General features: G+C 48.3%; 1 protein-coding gene across 2 annotated transcripts; it reads right to left on the reverse strand.

Moving 5' to 3' along the window:
- Positions 1-8,343: 8,343 nt before the first annotated feature.
- fam120b (family with sequence similarity 120 member B) lies at positions 8,344-16,370 on the reverse strand. Of its 2 annotated transcripts, XM_084709593.1 has the most exons (9): positions 14,973-16,370; positions 14,646-14,826; positions 14,341-14,445; positions 14,003-14,175; positions 13,305-13,397; positions 10,885-11,091; positions 10,671-10,779; positions 9,048-9,333; positions 8,344-8,911 (listed from the first exon to the last, which is right to left on the reverse strand). In XM_084709593.1, the coding sequence occupies exons 1-9, from the start codon at positions 15,987-15,989 to the stop codon at positions 8,863-8,865; spliced, it is 2,220 nt and encodes a 739-aa protein (XP_084565719.1). In that variant the 5' UTR covers positions 15,990-16,370; the 3' UTR covers positions 8,344-8,862. The 2 variants fall into 2 exon arrangements, with proteins under 2 accessions (XP_084565719.1, XP_084565720.1); XM_084709594.1 differs by lacking the exon at positions 8,344-8,911 and having other exon boundaries at positions 9,186-9,328.
- Between the last annotated feature and the right edge of the window lie 367 nt (positions 16,371-16,737).

Raw genomic sequence — 16,737 nt, forward strand, 5'->3', positions numbered from 1 at the left:
ACAATGATCGGGTTAGACACTCAGTTCCTAATAAAAAAATATATGAAGTTTTACAACCTATCATGTACTGCCAATGACGTTCCATGACCAATAGGTGGCGTGTAAGCTGTTTGTGTGTCTGTCTCTCTCCAGCTGACTTTCTACACTTCTTTCTCTTCTCTTGCTCTATCTCTTATTCTCTCTCCTCTTTGCGATGAAGTCAAATTGAATTACCCATTTGAATGCTCTCTCTTTGGTTGTTCCCACCACTCCAGAGAAAGGAGGAGAAGGAGGAGGACAAGAGGAGGCAGACAACAGCTTGTGGGAAACGGATATAATTTAATCACAACTGAAACACAACTTCTCTCTTTCATGGAGTCTTTACAATAATGCTCTACATATAAATACAAACAGATGTGTGCTAGATTCAGTTTGGAGAAATATTGTATCCAGTCAACTTTTTAGGAAAACTGTAGAAATACAGAAAATAGTCCCCTGTGTCTCTTCATATGTATTCAGTCCCTACCACTGCAATAAAGGAAAGCAGTCTGGAAAACAGTATCATCCTGCTATAAGGACACATTACTTTGTCCCTCCCAATGTTATCTCCTGCCCTGGTGTTATCATCTGTATAGAGGCTCATTACAGCCTCCTCATCCCTGCTCCTCATCCCCCATGGGGCCGCAAGACTGACAGAGTTATCAGCAGAGGAAAGGAGGGGGGCACAGCGCAGGATACACACAGGCTAAAAACAGTACTATGACGGGAGATAGGTGTGTGTGTGACACGACGCGGACGACAGAGTGTGTGTGGTAAATTGTGGGTGTGTGTGTGATGTGGTGCTTTCCCTCTGACCCAGTAGCTGAGACAGCCACTCCCTCACCCTGCCTCTTTGTCTCAGGCCTGTGTGTTGTTGTCTCTGTCTCGACCCGGTTCATTCCCAGGCCGGTGTGAAGTGGTTTCCCAGCAGGTTGCTGGCACCTGGGGCAGTTGGAGGTGACAACCCTGGTCATTCACACCTGGCTGGCAGCAGGGTGGCTCCTATAGTAGTTCGCACACACACGTACAGACACACCAGGCTGTTTGTAGGTCTATTAGGGTAAGAATGGCTAATTAGAGCATATATATTATGAGGAAGGGGCATCCTGAAGGACAGTGGGCAGTCAGAGCTCGTCTCCCGGATGCAAAAGGTGTGTGAGTGCAAGGCGGGCCGGGAGGCTGCCTGACGGCACTGTGCTAAGGGAAGCTGTTCCTCGTATCAAAGAGCGCAGGGGATGACAGGTAGCTGTGGGGTCAGTTATGTGTCTGTTTACTGCTCAATTAAGCATCTCATCTACAGGACGACCACCCCCCCCCACCCCCACCCCCCACCACCACCACCCCCCCTCACTGGACTTGTTTTGGTTAGTTGCTGTCATGTTCCAGAAGGAATGCTCCAGATTTTGGTTTTAACTGACAAAAAAGTACTGTTACTAGAACTAGTCACAACAAAATTACGTTTGATATGTAGATGTATCTCACCAAAAGTGTCATTATACAGCCAAATCCTGAATTAACTGTTAAGCAGTTACATAGTGTCTCAGTATCCCTCTCTTATCTACAAAGGCACCTCATTATCCTACTATCAGAAAGGGAAATGTACTCAGTTGTTAAAATTAGCACTGGTCTCTCAGGTTTGCATAAATGAGCTAGTGTTTGAAGTGCTAAAGCCCACCTTAGCACCTAACCATGGCCACTGTTGAGTACGAGGAGTTGTGTTTCCTGTAAGGAGAGCTTATGAGAGCCAAACTGGATGCCACCATCATTAGCACAACTATGCAGAGACAGGAGAGACATGGGGTTGATCTGTAGACACCTCTGAAGCTGGCTCTGACTCTCCAACACCTCTCTGAAGAACAGAGCACTACACTTTCTTCGACACTTTCTATACTTCATGGCTTGTGCCCAGAAATAAAATGGTGGGCCATGGCTAGCCTTACCCAGGTTAGCAACAAGGTCTCTCTACCCCAGTGAAAGATAGTTGGGTCTAAAGCACATTCAAAGCTGTTCGCAGCCTGCAGGGCAGGATCAAAAGGATTCCCTTCAGGATGGAGGCCTCTGTCCTCGCAAAAAGTGATTTATCCTGAGGAAGACAAGGTAGCAACACCTGAGACAGAGAGAAATGGAGAGAGAGAGAGGGGGAGAGGATGCATTTCTTCCCATTGCGAGGCATAAATCAGTCTGATGAGACCTTAACCAATTTCCTCTTGCCCTCTCCGGTGTAATGGTTAACACATTTACCCCTTAAAATTCGGAGCAGGTCGATCACATGGCATCATACCTGACAGAGACAGTCCTGACATCCTACGACATCATACACACATGTCAAAGATCACATTAGACCAGAGGAACCTGTCGGTGACCCTGCCCCTGTAGTTGTTAACCTCAGGCGTGCCATGACCTGTCATGCCTCACAGTTGACCCCACTCTCCACGCATGTGACTGACATCACTTCAGAGGAAGTGGCTGCCTGGAATCCCCCTGGAGCCATCTGTGAAAGGTTAGAGCGTATAGTGTACAGCCCACTGTACCCAGAATTGGAGCTGAGGGGGAAAAGATAGGGGGTCGAAGGTAGGGGTAGGGGTGGTGGGGGGTCAGGAGTTTCCATGGGGGAAGAGAAAACCTCCCAGCACTAATAGAGTTATGCGTAGCGGACGTGGTTTGGAAGGATGATGAGGAGGTGTACCCTCCTGAGAACAAACCTTTCAAATAGGTTTGAAACCTGGTTGGTCAGATATGCTCTCTTTATTGGTCATAAAACGTCTGGGCAATTATCTGGGATGGTGTGACAGAGGTCCAGAACGTACAGAAGTCTGCCATAACGATGATGCCATCTGCTAATGACAGCTCAACTGCTCAGGTCAGAGCAGGGATCTAAACCTGTGAAGGTCATCTCCAGAGAAATACCTGAGATACTTCTGTCGATCCATCTTCGGACCTGTGTGTGTGTGTGTCTGTGTGTGTGTGTGTGTGTGTGTATGCAAGCATCTGTAAGCCTCGTCCTGAGAAGGAGACTATCATGTCTCCAGAAGCCTGCAAGGGCCTGAGAAGAGGCTGGCGGGATGGCAGCCCGAATCAACACTTCTTTGATGGGACATGACTCATAAACACAAAACTCTAAATACAGACTCGCAGAACCGAGACTTCAGCCAAACATTCCTGTTAGAAGTACAAGATATTTAGATGTCTTGTGAAAAGAAACAAAAGCTGAGAACCAGAGAATTTGTCACAACAAACCAAGAGGGCAGAGGAGAAGAGGGAGAAATGGAAGAGAGAGGGGACTGTGAGAGGCTTGGATCAGCTCTAAGCACTGTTCTCCCCTCTACGTTATATTCTCTTGTATTGTCGTGCTAGCTGACTCAGTGTGTCACATCAAAATACCCAGAACCTTCAGTATCAAGAACTGTCTCTACTGAGGGGAGGGCTGTGCGGTTTGGGAACGTTCAACCACCAGATCCCCAGTGGAGGACAGAAGGGGTTGGGGGAAGAAACCACGACATGCAACAGCGTCTGCGAGAACCTGTCTCCTGCTCTGTTCCCTTGTTGTGTGGGAGCTCCTCTAGGTTTGATGGACTGGACTCTCTGGCTCCAGTAAATCACAGCTCTGCCAAGCCTAATACCCAGCCTGTGTGTCTGAGCCACGCGCTAGCCTGGTAGTCCTGGCACCAAGTGACCAGCACAGTGGTCAGGTGGTTTGTGGCAGGATAAAGTCCATGACGAGCAGTTTAAAAACACTCTCAAACTCACACGCATATTTAATACAATTTAAAATGACAACACACACATGGAACCATGCATCTCTGGGCACAATACCGGATAGTATACTAAAATGGGAACAAAAACAGAACAAATTATTCTTTATTTTGGCACAGTCAGCAAAGCTATGTTTTATAAAGAAAACTGAACAGGCTTGTTGTTTTTCAGTGGTAGGGGATCTAAGGCAAGGTTGGTAGAGTTTCCGAAGGTCATTCTTGTCCTAAGACATTAAAAACACCTATAACAAACCATTACCCCCATGGCTAACTATGTAGGTGACACGGAATGCCAGTGTAGATATCCACAGATATACATAGAGTATCTTAAAAAACATCCTCACCACAGCAGGACAGGACAGCATCCCCTTGAAGCCTGACAGAAGTCCACATCCCAGCATGCACCGTCAGGCCTCCTCACAATGGGAAGCTGTTGCACGGAGACCGCTCTCCCATGGATGCACGGTCGACAGGAAATCCCCTCCCACCGCGCCCCGTCTCTCACATCTCAGAGACATGACTTCAGAGGCTGCCGTTCTCTCCCCTGTGATGCTTCCCCCCTATGCCGCTCGGCCTTCTAGGTGGCACCTCAAGCTAGTTGTGCTCAGTGCTTTGATTAACCAGGTCATTGTTCTGACACGCGAGGAAGGAACTTCCCCTAACAGGCAGTCGTTTTAATGACATCATCTTCCTGGTTATTACTACTGGTTGACCCTCCATCAACTATTCCCCCCCGCCTGACACGTGTACACATGTGCAAACACGCACGCACAAACATCCGTAGAAAACAAACAACAACAGCAACTCTGTTCCTCCATTCGCCATCCTTCTAGTGGCAGTTGAACTTTGAACGTCAGAATTTGACAGTTACAGGTCCACCAAACACAACAGCAGTTGGACGGCGCTACAATCCATTCATTCAGTTGCCCTTCACTCTTCAGCTTTCTTTCAATTCCAGAACCATGCTCTGACACGGTATCTCTCCAACCATCCTCTGTTTTGTTTTTCTTGGGCCCTCTGGCTTGTCTCTGGTTTCTACTGCTGGGCAACTGTGTATCCTGTTGTTCAGCGAGGGCCCAGAGACCTGGAGGTCCCCGCAGCAGCTCCCAGCCGTGTGGCCGTTCACCCAAACAGAACCATACTCTCCCAGGGGGTTCTGGGTAGTGCTGCTACAGTAGCGGAGGAGAGGGGCTGACATATGGCTGGCAGGCGGCCGGGGTAGGGTGGGGTGAGGGCGGGGTAGGCGAGTGGAACAGAGGCTCCCTTAAATCCTTAAAGTGAGCTTGTGAATGAATGGAGCAGCGGTTAGTTACAGTCGACCGGAGAGGAGAAAGAGAAAACAGCGGAGATGCAGAGGATTCAGTTTCAGGTGCTTGACTGCTCCCCTGCTGCTGCCTTTGTGTGTGTGTCTGTGCACGCGTGTATATAGTGTGTGTGTGTGTGTGTGTGTAGTGTGTGTGTAGTATTGCTCTTGTCTCTTTTGTGTCTCAGGTTCAGAGGAGGGGCAACATTGGAAAGGAAATCAGATACTGGCAGACTCCCGGCCACACCAGAACGTGTGGTCTGTGTAGTACAACTCTCACTGCTCTCTTTGGGAGTTCCTTCCTCTGGGAAATACACCTGAGGTCCATCCCCTAGAGGCACACACACACACACAACCACCATGTCAAAAACAGATAAGTAGTGAAGGGGTGGAGAAGAGGGATTACTGTGTTGTGACTCAAGCAAGTTTTGAACCTCTGCCATATGGCGCACATGTATTGTATTGTTTGATTCTATGTTGTTTTGTTAGGAAAACAGACCGAAGTTAACGTAACAACCCAGTGTATGTGCTAAGATCTGAGTGGCTGACTGTAATAATTCACTTCAACTGGACTGAACTGGGAATTCCTACAGTGGGGATGTTGTGGAATAGACTGCAACTCTGATGCTTGCACACACATTCTCTCTGTAACACGCTCACACACAAACACAAAACCTGAGCAGGGAGTGTTTGTAAGGTTATTTGACTGAATGGCCCCATCACCAAGGCAACGGGATCACTCCATCAGTTCATTCAAGGAACAGATGGTGGATGTGCAACAGGCAGCATATGTTTCAATGAACACACGCACACACAGCTACACACACACTCACACACACATACATACATGTGCACTCTTACATACAAAGACTCACACATGGATACGCACATACACATGCACTGATCTTTACACAGTTACACACACACACACAAACACTGAGTGTGTATTGAGGAACAAGCAGCATATGTTCCAGTAGTCAGTGCCTATTCATACAGTGCAAGGGGTGGGGAAAGCAGGGTTGGGGGGAGGGAGGGGGGCATAGGGGAGGAGGGAAGGAAAGAGGGAGGAGCTGAGGAGGTGTCTCAGTAACATAACCTTACATCCTTTTCATCCGCTGCGGCATTGTTCCACACCACGAAGGGGTAAGAAAGGCCCTCGGAGGTGACCGGGGCAGGGGGATCTGTTTGAAGACACATTAACACATTAAGACACAGTCCCTTTACTGACAGACCATCACACCTCCTCTCCCTGGAGGGTAGGGGGTGGGGCGGCTGTGGAAGAGAGGAGAGATTGTTATAGGCTGAGTTAGCCAGTATGAGTGTGTGTGGGTCACCGTGGGCACACTGACCAGAGCATGGTACGACTGTTTACTTGGTCTGCGCAGAACTCACTCTCCCTTTTAACTCAACCCACTAAGTATATGCCAACAGTCAGCCAGCATTCTGTGCTGCACGCCACTCTGGGGTCTGTTCTCTGTCTTTTTCCTTTTTTGGGTTTTGACTCTGTGGAAGTGGGTCCATAAATACACCATCAACAATCTGGAACCGGTTCCTGATTTCTCTCTCTGAAGAAAAACACTATTTATAGTCTGAGCCATATTTACCCTGAGCTATAAGTGGACAATACAGTTTGCAAGTATTTTAGGCATCCCAGATATGTAACTATTATACTAATGTGAAGTTTCTAACCCCAACACTACAGTACGTTTGTGCTACAAGAAGCAACATATGTTTTAATGAAACACTACTACTGATTATACACAAACCAGGACCAAGGTACACTCAACCAGTCAGTCCAAAACTGTTGTCCTCCTCCATATAAAACTGAGATTACATTGTTGCCCTGGGTATGGTGTGCAGGAGGGCCAATGTCTTCACCCAGCCTCATACTCTAGGGAAACAGACACGATAACCTGCCAAGTCCTGGGTTTTGATGCCAGAGAGACATGCTGCACTGCTCTCCCCAGCCTCCCCCTTTTACCCGTAATCCCTCCTATTTACCCCCTTTTGCCTCTCTTCCACACCATTTTCCTTCTTTGTCCACCTCCCTTTTTACTTATCCACCCTTTCACCAATCCTCCATCAAGCCCTCCACCCATTTTCCCTCCTCCTCCCCTAACCCAATGTCTGTACAGTTATGGCCCTGAAGATGGATGTGCCCCACCCCTGTGCCGCCACTCCCCCCGCCCGTCAGTCACCACATCCCCCTACCCCCCTCCCTCCCACCACATCCCTTCTTCCCTCCCTTAACCCACCCACCCACCCACCGACCCACCCCCCACCCCTCGGCCAGGACCACAGCCACTGTGGGCCAGAGGGAGGCCAGAGAGAGAGAGAGAGACCAGAGAGAGAGAGAGAGAGAGAGAGAGAGAGAGAGAGAGAGAGAGTGAGAGACCAGAGAGAGAGAGAGAGTGAGAGACCAGAGAGAGAGGGCCTATATTTACCATTAGCACACAGGCAGCCAGGCCGTAATTAACCAGGATAATTGGGGGCCTGTGGAAGCCGGGGAGCCATCGCGCCGCCGCGTCTCTTGTTGTTGTTGATGCCATTTATCCATGTCTCTTTATAGACTAACATGCTAACACGGCTTGTTTAGCTTCACTGTGCCGCCAAGGTATGCCAACAGACCCACCGCATGGTTCAGTTTCCAGCCACCAGCATTGTGACTGAGGCCTTATGTGACACTGAGACACTAAAGCTACTCTTTACAACTTCGTAGTGGGGAAGCAGTATCTCCAAGCCCCTTCGCCAGCCAGAGCACCATGATCTCACCATTGCTTGATCAACAACCTTCTTGTCATCTTCCTCCTGTCATAAATCACGCTGTGTCTTTCCTGCTCGGTCTATAGTGTGACACACATGTGAACGTGGGTGTTCTCACACACACAGCCTGTGTTTTTCATTCCAGTGTGTGAGGCTGGGAGGGGACTCTCTCCAAAGGAAGGAGCTGCTGCTCTCTGACCACTGGCTCTGTGGAACTTTCTCCATATCCTCTTTCCTCTCTGGCTGCTTTTGTGATGTCCCTGTGGAACAATGCATAGGCAGACACACTGGCATAACTCCACGCAGCAGTCACTGCATTTCTGCAGTCTGTAGTGCAAGGCATTCGTATTACATGATGTCAAATTGAGTCGTTATTTTGGAAGGTTTCCAATCCTAACTGTTCTGCCTGATGAATGTAGGAAGCAGCGTCTACATCCACCACAACAGAGCGGAGAGTTGAAATGTAACTCTCAGGAGAGATCTGAACAAATCCGATGACAACTAAGCTCACGTGACATGTTTCTCTTTTATTTAACCAGTTAAATAAACAGATCAAGAAACAGGTAAATCCACTGAGCAGTGCATGTTTGAAGTGGCACACGTCAAGCTTGATTTGGCTAGAGTAACTGCAGCCCCACCTCTCAACTATCCCTCCTGTTTGCAAACACTCCATAGGAGAATGCAGCCAATCTGATTCCGCTGAGTCAATACGTCCTAGGATTTGAAATGCTTAATCCCACTGGTTTGCTCTCTCAGACACTTCTATAATCATCTTCTCCTCTTCTCCTTTGTTTTATCAACTGATCTCTACTTCTCCTTTCCTCTCATCTCAGTCACATTCCAATTGACATTCAGATCTCATTTTTCACCTACTCTACATCTCCTGTAGTTGGCTTGCCAGAGGGCTGACCGGATGGATCAGTGCCCAGGAGTTGTCTAACCCCGCCTGTCAGAGAGATGAATCACAAAGTAGAAATCCCTCTCACCCTCCGATCCCTTGTCCCTCCCTCCAACCCTGACCATAACTCAGGGCAGACCTGAGCCAGGGTCCAGAAAGTGATTGTACTGGGTCCACCTGGGATAGGAGAAAAACACGAAAAGCGTGTGAAAAGGACCGGATGGACATTAAAAGCAGCTGGCAATGACGGTGTGCGACAGAAGCAGATGACACTGTTCCGTGGCCTTAGTCTAACTCTAACCACGAGGCTTACCTGGGGGCTAGCTGGTATCTCTGTCGGTTGGGGGGTCTGGATCTGGATCCTCTGTGCTGCTGGGTGTCTCTGTGCTGCTGGGTGTCTCTGTGCTGCTGGGTGTCTCTGTGCTGCTGGGTGTCTCTGTGCTGCTGGGTGTCTCTGTGCTGCTGGGTGTCTCTGTGCTGCTGGGTGTCTCTGTGCTGCTGGGTGTCTCTGTGCTGCTGGGTGTCTCTGTGCTGCTGGGTGTCTCTGTGCTGCTGGGGGTTTCTCTCCCCCCACTGTCGTCTGTCAGTGACCGGCTGCCCTGAGGACAACATAGAGACATGCAGCATCTGAATGCAGATTTAATAACATAGTCCAGACTCTCTGGATAAATATTCGCTGAGGAGACAAAACATGAAATATTCTTCCAAACACAAACCATGCAGTTCTATCCCTGTGACCATCAGCGCCACCGCCATGAAGCCACAAGACACACACAAGAAACACACAACCACGCACACACATGCACACGCGTAAACACAAACAGAAAGCCCTGCCTGTGCCCTACAGCACAACTCTGGGGTAATCATTACTGGCAAGGGCTAGGACATTAAACAAAAAAACGTAGCAGTGCAAAGTCGACAAAGTGTAACGGCTACATAGCAGAGAAAACCATGTGCAATCAAAGTGTGATCAAAGTGTGTCAACATCCATCAGATGGTGCCCCAGCCGTGGCCAAGGGCTTCTTTGTTTGCCTTCCTCTAAACAGTTGTGACAGCCCTACGTTGATCCCAAAGCATGGACTCTTGTTTCGTCTAGATGTAGACTCCTGTTATACAGGGATGCCTCAATGTATCTAGGACAGGGGGCATTTCACCATCTAGTTAGCAATGTTACTGAAAACAGAGGAAAGAAATGTTTCCCCTCTCACTCAAAACTGCACTCCGGCTTGTGGAATCAATTGTATTTGATCAATCTATGATGTTATCGTGTTTTCCATGAATGTATGTGCGCAGAATGTTTATCCACTATAAGGATAACCTTATGTACCTTTGCAGCTTTGAATGTATTCATTCATTTATTTACGATAGCAAAAAGGTCATTTGGCAGATGAGCTCAAAGTACAACAGTCTGAGCATGAGGCAGCTACATTGCGCATTTAGGCATGTTGCTCAATGTCAGAAATACAAACACATGGATACAATTTAGCTGGTGGGTCTGTCTTTTCATCTACGTAGCAACCACAGGACGCGGGGAGCCATTGCGGAGCAGCGGTCTCGAGGGGCCTTTGTATCGGCCTCGCCATATAGTAATTTTGTTGTCTTGTTATGTTACTTAATATAGAGCCCCAGCATATAAAAAGACAGAACCAGAACCATTCCTGTATGACAAAGCAGAGTAAAGAGCCAAGAAGAGCTCTGGGCCTGCTGCCGGACACCCACATGGATTAAATTAACACACTGGCTGCTGGGTATTGTAGTCCCAGATGTTGAAACTCCATATAGCCACACCCTCAAAACTACAGCGTCATTTTTTGCGGTTAGGCCACTGTGGGTTTTTATCCAGTATTTTGCCTTTATAGACAGAAGATTGAGCTCCATCATTCTGTTATCCTTTCTGTTTGTATACTCGTTGCAGCCCCGGCATGTTGAATCTCACCTGGGCGTGTTGTCCTGGGTCTGGGGATGGACTGGACGATTCTACCCTTCTGTCTGCAGGCCTCTAGAACCTTCTGTCTCAGGCTGTCAAACGTGGAGAGCCAGGAGGCCTGGAGTGAGACAATGAGAATAAGAAAAGAAAACCAACAGCAACGACACATGAGGTCTCCTTTTTCTGAAACACAAAAACACACACACACACACAACCCCCTCACATTGTCCTCCAGCAGCAGGTGGTGGGGTGTGCCAGTGTGTGCCATCAGGTACTTGGAGTGAAAGAGCAGGCCGTCAAAGGTGTGCCAGGGCATCAGCTCCTCCATGGCCAGGGGCTGACCGCAGGCACTGTTAGCATCCAGCAGATGGGTCAGGCCGCGCACAAACAGAGAGCCCAGCTGGATCGCCCGAGAGTCCACATGAGGAACCTTACAGAGAGGGAGGTGGGGAGGGACAGTGAGAGGGGGGAGAGGAGGAGGGGGGGAGAGGGGGAGAGGAGAGGAGGAGGGGGGAGAGGAGAAGAGGAGGGGGGGGGGAGAGGGGGTTTGATAGCACAGAGAAATGACTGATAGGGCGCCTGCAGGAGCAGGTGACTACAGACGCAGTAGCAGCAGGCAGATGTGTGTGTGTGTGTGTACCGGCTATCAGGCAGCTGCTGCTCTGAGATTAGAGATTACATTGATCACTGATTTACTGTATATTAAATGCCTGTCATGGATCAGGATGTGTGTGTGTGTATGTGTACGCCCGCATATATGTCTGTGTGTGTGCATATATGTCTGTGATTGTGTGTTTAAGGAAACACACACACACAAACAAACACACGCTCAACCAGTCTCCTTGCATACCAGTCTTTCTATCTCGGCTTGGCCTGCCCACCACCTGCTCCAACTCAAACAGAGCCTAAACTATTACAAACAAAAAGACTGCTTCACCTACAACAAACAAAGAAACACCAGCCCCTTAGGCCCTGCAGGCACACTGGCCAAGACAAAGACCGCTCATCTCATCTGACACAAACAGCAGTACGCTAACACACACACAAGTCTGTCTTTCGGACTACATCCAGGTTAGTGTGGTAAATAGTGTGTATGACTGTTCACACATGGATAGAAGCAGTTCAATCTCAGTGCCTGTACTCATGGGGGACTCCTGGCTCAGTCGAGGGCCAGTTTGGAGCCTGAGTGGGCACATTCTCTCAGTGTGACTGTGCATAGAGGCAACAGCCAGGAAGATGTCCCTGGAGAGACCTCTACCATCTGGCTACCACTCTTAACCACCCTAACCCCCCCCCCCGCACACACATTCAGCCCCCCCCACTCCTCTTTTCTCCTCTCCTGACACACCCTGTTGTCAGACCTCCCCCTCCCCTTCTCCCCGTTTCAGGCAGATGTGACAGTATCTGTCCTGGTGGGAGCCAAACAATGGTTTGAGGCAACAGGTGTGTGTGTGTGTGTGTGTGTGTGGAGTGCTGGAGTGCACACACACACACACACTTTTCTAATGACCTGTTTCAGTCCAGCCATTCAACACCTGCTGCCAGAGTACCCTTTAACGTGACATCTGTCAACCGCAAACACACTTTTATTACCACACATACTCCAGCGTCTACTGTTTCACTGTGAATGTTCTTAATCCTGGAACATAAACAAACACACCCTCACAACAAACACAACTTGGGGTGAGCACAAAGTTAGCACCAAACTAAGACAATGAAGTTGAAGGTTACTGACGTAGTTGAACATGATATATTTGGTTAACTTCCATGACGTCGAGGTTCATTAAAGTTCTCAAAGTGTTACAGACAACCCTGGGTGAACCTTTTTATCAAACTTCCATTCAGTTGGAAGAGGAGGGGGTCGTAGACAACAGTTAGTGTCTCCACTAGGAGTAGCGGGCGTAGCAGCGTTTAAATCGGGCAGCCCGGAGCGTAAATAGCCCTGTGGTTGTTGTCAAGGACAGCTTGGAGGCTGTCGCCAGGCAAAGCAGCACATCGTTCTGAGGATCTGACCACAATCACAGTCATTTAAGGAGGAATGTCGCAAAATGTCTCCCCCCTCAGCACTTTCCACTGCCAGGCCTTCATATATTGTGAAATAATTCTTCTTTTTGTGGGTTTGTCAGTATGTCACTAGAACCCTCCCCTCATTTTGACCTCCTGAGAGGACATTATCTAAAGGGTCTTTTTGTTTACTAAAGCTCACTGATGGAAAAAGGAATCCTCTTACTTGTATAAATACAGCTTCGTATCCCAGACACACTTCATCTCTGGAAGACTTTTAAAGAAAAATCCCTCAATGAATGCTCAATTTGAGGCCTAGACCTAATTATTGTGTACCAATGAGCAGTAGAAAATGCTAATTAGTCAAACTAAATGCCATAATTAAGAAGTAAAAATAAACAGCTAAAGGACTGGCGGTTACACTGAAATCAGATTCAGGGAAAAGAGTCGGCCATGTATGTGCAGAGCACCAAAAATGACACAAAGACTTGTGACATTTGGTGAAGATATAACGACACAGGCACAGAGCAGTGGACCTCTGCAGGCCCATCCAGACTGCGGATGTCCACTAGTGACACAATTATTGGGCGAGCAAGCAGACACGACCACGGCCGGTAGATATCAGCCATTTGAACTCACTGCAGTTTGTCGTAGCTGCGTGAGGCTCTTGGACCTGAGACAGACGGCCTGGCTCAGATAGGCGTCTACATCCTCCAGACTGAGGCGCTCCACCTGACAGACACACACACACACACACACAGATGGACAGACATGAGGAGAGAGGACTGTTCACTAGACTAACCACAAACACAAGGCCTTGCGTTCCAAACAAACAGCTGTGAATGAGAAAGCACTGGAGGTGCATGAATAATGTATTATGGCCTTGGAGAGCAGAGAAGAGTACCACTATTGTCCTCTATCAGACACTGATAGCCTTCATTGTCTGGAGAGAACCCCAAATAAGACCTGGGTCATAGCGCTACTACTGTCCCCCCATCAAGAGTTCATATCTGGCAGCAGAAGCCAACAATGCCATCTTGTCCTAACAATGGACAGCAATATAAACCAATACAAACATCAGCACTGTTTAATGACTTTGGGGAACGGTGAATATAAACTAGCCATTATGATACCTGGTTGAGAGTTGATGACGTTTGGTTAAAAAAGACCGGCCTATACTCCAGACATCAATACAGGCTAGCTTTCCTTGATGTATATCAAGCCTTTTGAGTAAAAGCCATATTGAAATTACAGGTGCACTTGGAAGTGACATTGCAAGGCTCAGGGTTTGTTTAGGTCTGTGTTGAGGGAAAGACAGGCCTAAACCCAGCCCTCACCTGTTTGGTGATGTAGGTGACCAGACAGAGTACCGCCAGGAGAGAACCTTCTAGTTGGCCCTGCTCCACTGACAGCTCCTCACAGCCAAACACTGACAAGAAGCAAGTCAGGCGGAGACTAGATGATTCAGAGTCCTGCCCAAACCACAACACCTTCAGATCTGGTTGTCCACCTAGATGGTAGGAAAGCATAACAGAGAGCACAAGATATGATCACACTGTAGGATGAAAACAATTTGTATTCCTGAAAGCCATCATTGAGTAAAAGACTGAGTTGTCACAGGTGGTCAGTAGTCTCTTTTGTTGGTCTTCCAGATCTACGCTGGGTGATGCTGTACCTGAGTGTGTGAGGGGAGCAGGAAAGACTATGTTGGGCTGCTTCAGTAGGCTGTTGGGCGACACAAACCACTCTTTGACTGTTGGGACATCTCCATTGCTGTCTGCTTAAAAAAAAAAAAATGTATTACAAGATATAACGACTCACATAGTACACACTAGTTGTTCAACAGCAGCATGTGAGTAATGCAGTTGCTTTTGTATCTCCATAAAATTGCCTACAAATATTCAACTCTCTGTATCCAGCACAAGGCAACGAGAAAAAGCCTCCATAAGCAACATTTCCCAGTGGGTTAGCAACAGGCACCTGGGTGTGTTGGGAGCAGGATTCCGTAGATGTGCTCCCTGCATGGCTGAAACACCAGAGCCTGGGGAGCCAGATCCTCATCCTCCTTATCTTCCAGGGTGTTACTGCACTCCACCATGCCGTTGTACAGCACGTTGTACACCATGAAACCCTCGCATCGCGCGTGCTTCTCTCTGGCTGCCTGTCAGCGAGAGAGAATGGTGCAGTTGAGTCACTACAACAGTCATACATACATGATTGATTTTGGTGATGATAGACAAATGTGTACGCCACATTGAGGAGTAATGGTTTATGCGTGCCACATGGTTAGCTGGTTATACTGTTTACCTGGAGGACTTCCGGGCAAACGTATCTTTCCATTGCACACACAGGACTAGGAGGAAAGGAGGAAACTAGACCCTCCCACAGTGACTGCTGCCCTGGCAGTAGGTAGTACTGCAGTCCCATCTGCAGCACCTGCCTGTCTGAGTCTGATAGATCCAGACCTGCAGGACCCAGGCATCCCCGGGAGGAGAATATGAGCTGGGCTACAGCCAGGACCTTCTCCCTCAGTGGCAGATCCGAGCACGGATGCGTCTTCCGGTAGATCGCCAGGGCTCTGCTACGCACATGCTGCATCCGTGCTTCTGGCACCACATCGTTTCCAAGGAGACACGCCAGGAGCGGGAGCTCTGCCATGTGCAGTTGGAGGGTGTGGCAGAGGCCGTCTCTGGAGTACATCATCGTGGTCATGCGGTCAAGACGCAGCTGGTTGACTGACAAGTAGGGGGCACTGTCATAGATGAGAAAGTCCGAGTCCTGGCCCAGTATGCCAATGCAATTCTGCTGATGGGCGAAGGTAGCAATCTCATAGTCAGCCTCTCGTACAGAGCAGTGGACCTGTTGGCCCAGGGAGCGCAGAGCAAAGAGGGAGAAGGTGGACAGTGCTGAGGGCAGACAGAACAAGTCCCGGCCTGGCTGCTGCCCCTGCCTCTTCACATGGGTGAACAGTCTAGAAATGTCCTTGTTTACCCTCTGCCTCCGCTTTATCCACTCTGCCCTCTTCTGTTCCTCCACAACACCATCAAAGAAGAATACAAGGCGGATCCCTGCAGACGTGAAGGCCCCCACCCACTCCTTCAGCAGATGGAGAAAATGCTTCCACTGGCCCCCATGGACCCAGGCTGGACAGCTGTACCACTGCCTCACACAGGCCATACCGTCCACCACTAGTGTAGGAGGATCGGGGTCCCTTGTTGAGGGTTGATTCCTTACATGCTGGCTGGCCAGTTCTCGGAGGTGCACTGGCATACAGCCCTCTTGACAGCACTGTTCAGTGAAAGACTGCAAACCCTTCACACCCATCTCTGCTCTGAAATACGATATACAGTAATCCAATAATGTTCAGGATACATGCATGATGCTGTCACTCCCAGTTCTGAACATGTCTGACAATCACGGAATTACAGTATATTCGTTCAAACAATCCAAGCAACCACACAAATCCATGGCATGCCTGTGTTGCATGCTAAGCGGAATGCTAACAGACCTTCCGATATGTGAAAATCCCTGCCTCACTATCCTATAGTGAGTCAGATGAGAGAGTTTGGGTAAAAAGTTTAGATGAAAAATACACCACTAATTGTTCTCAAAGGAAAGCCTAATTTCTAATACACATACTATTATTGATAATAATACTTGCTTGAGACTTCAACGACGATGCTAGCTAGTCAGCCTACGATTTCCTGTTTTGGCACGCTGTACTACGTCACCACGCAGCAGCTCAGCAGCTTTTGTAAACAAAATACACGTGCGGACTCAACTCTGCTAAAATGTTTAATGTAGACCAGAGTGGTCATTGGTCACCAGACTTAATATTTGTATCACTTTATATTATAATTCAGTACATTTTGTTAAGCATTTAGGGTTTTCATTTTCTCATAAGGAAATGTGGCATTTCGAAAATAAATGTTCCTATGTAGGCCCAGAAAGGCTCCTCAATGAACGCTACAATGTGATTCTGAATGTTGTAGCCTATCTATTAATTTCGCATTTTTAAAAATCAATTGGTGAACTATACTTTATTGGTAAGTATAACTTTATGGACACAACT

This window comes from Hypomesus nipponensis, chromosome 11, assembly GCF_054491055.1.
Source record: "Hypomesus nipponensis isolate SF chromosome 11, ASM5449105v1, whole genome shotgun sequence".
In the NCBI taxonomy this organism is placed as follows: domain Eukaryota; kingdom Metazoa; phylum Chordata; class Actinopteri; order Osmeriformes; family Osmeridae; genus Hypomesus; species Hypomesus nipponensis.

Excerpts from the sequence above, each read along its gene's own strand:
- fam120b (XM_084709593.1), bottom strand. The coding sequence starts at position 15,989 with ATGGGTGTGAAGGGTTTGCAGTCTTTCACTGAACAGTGCTGTCAAGAG. Across the intron at positions 14,176-14,340 it reads TGCTCCCCTCACACACTCAG|GTGGACAACCAGATCTGAAG; the intron begins GTACAGCATCAC and ends CCTACCATCTAG. Across the intron at positions 10,780-10,884 it reads ACCTGCTGCTGGAGGACAAT|GCCTCCTGGCTCTCCACGTT; the intron begins GTGAGGGGGTTG and ends GTCTCACTCCAG.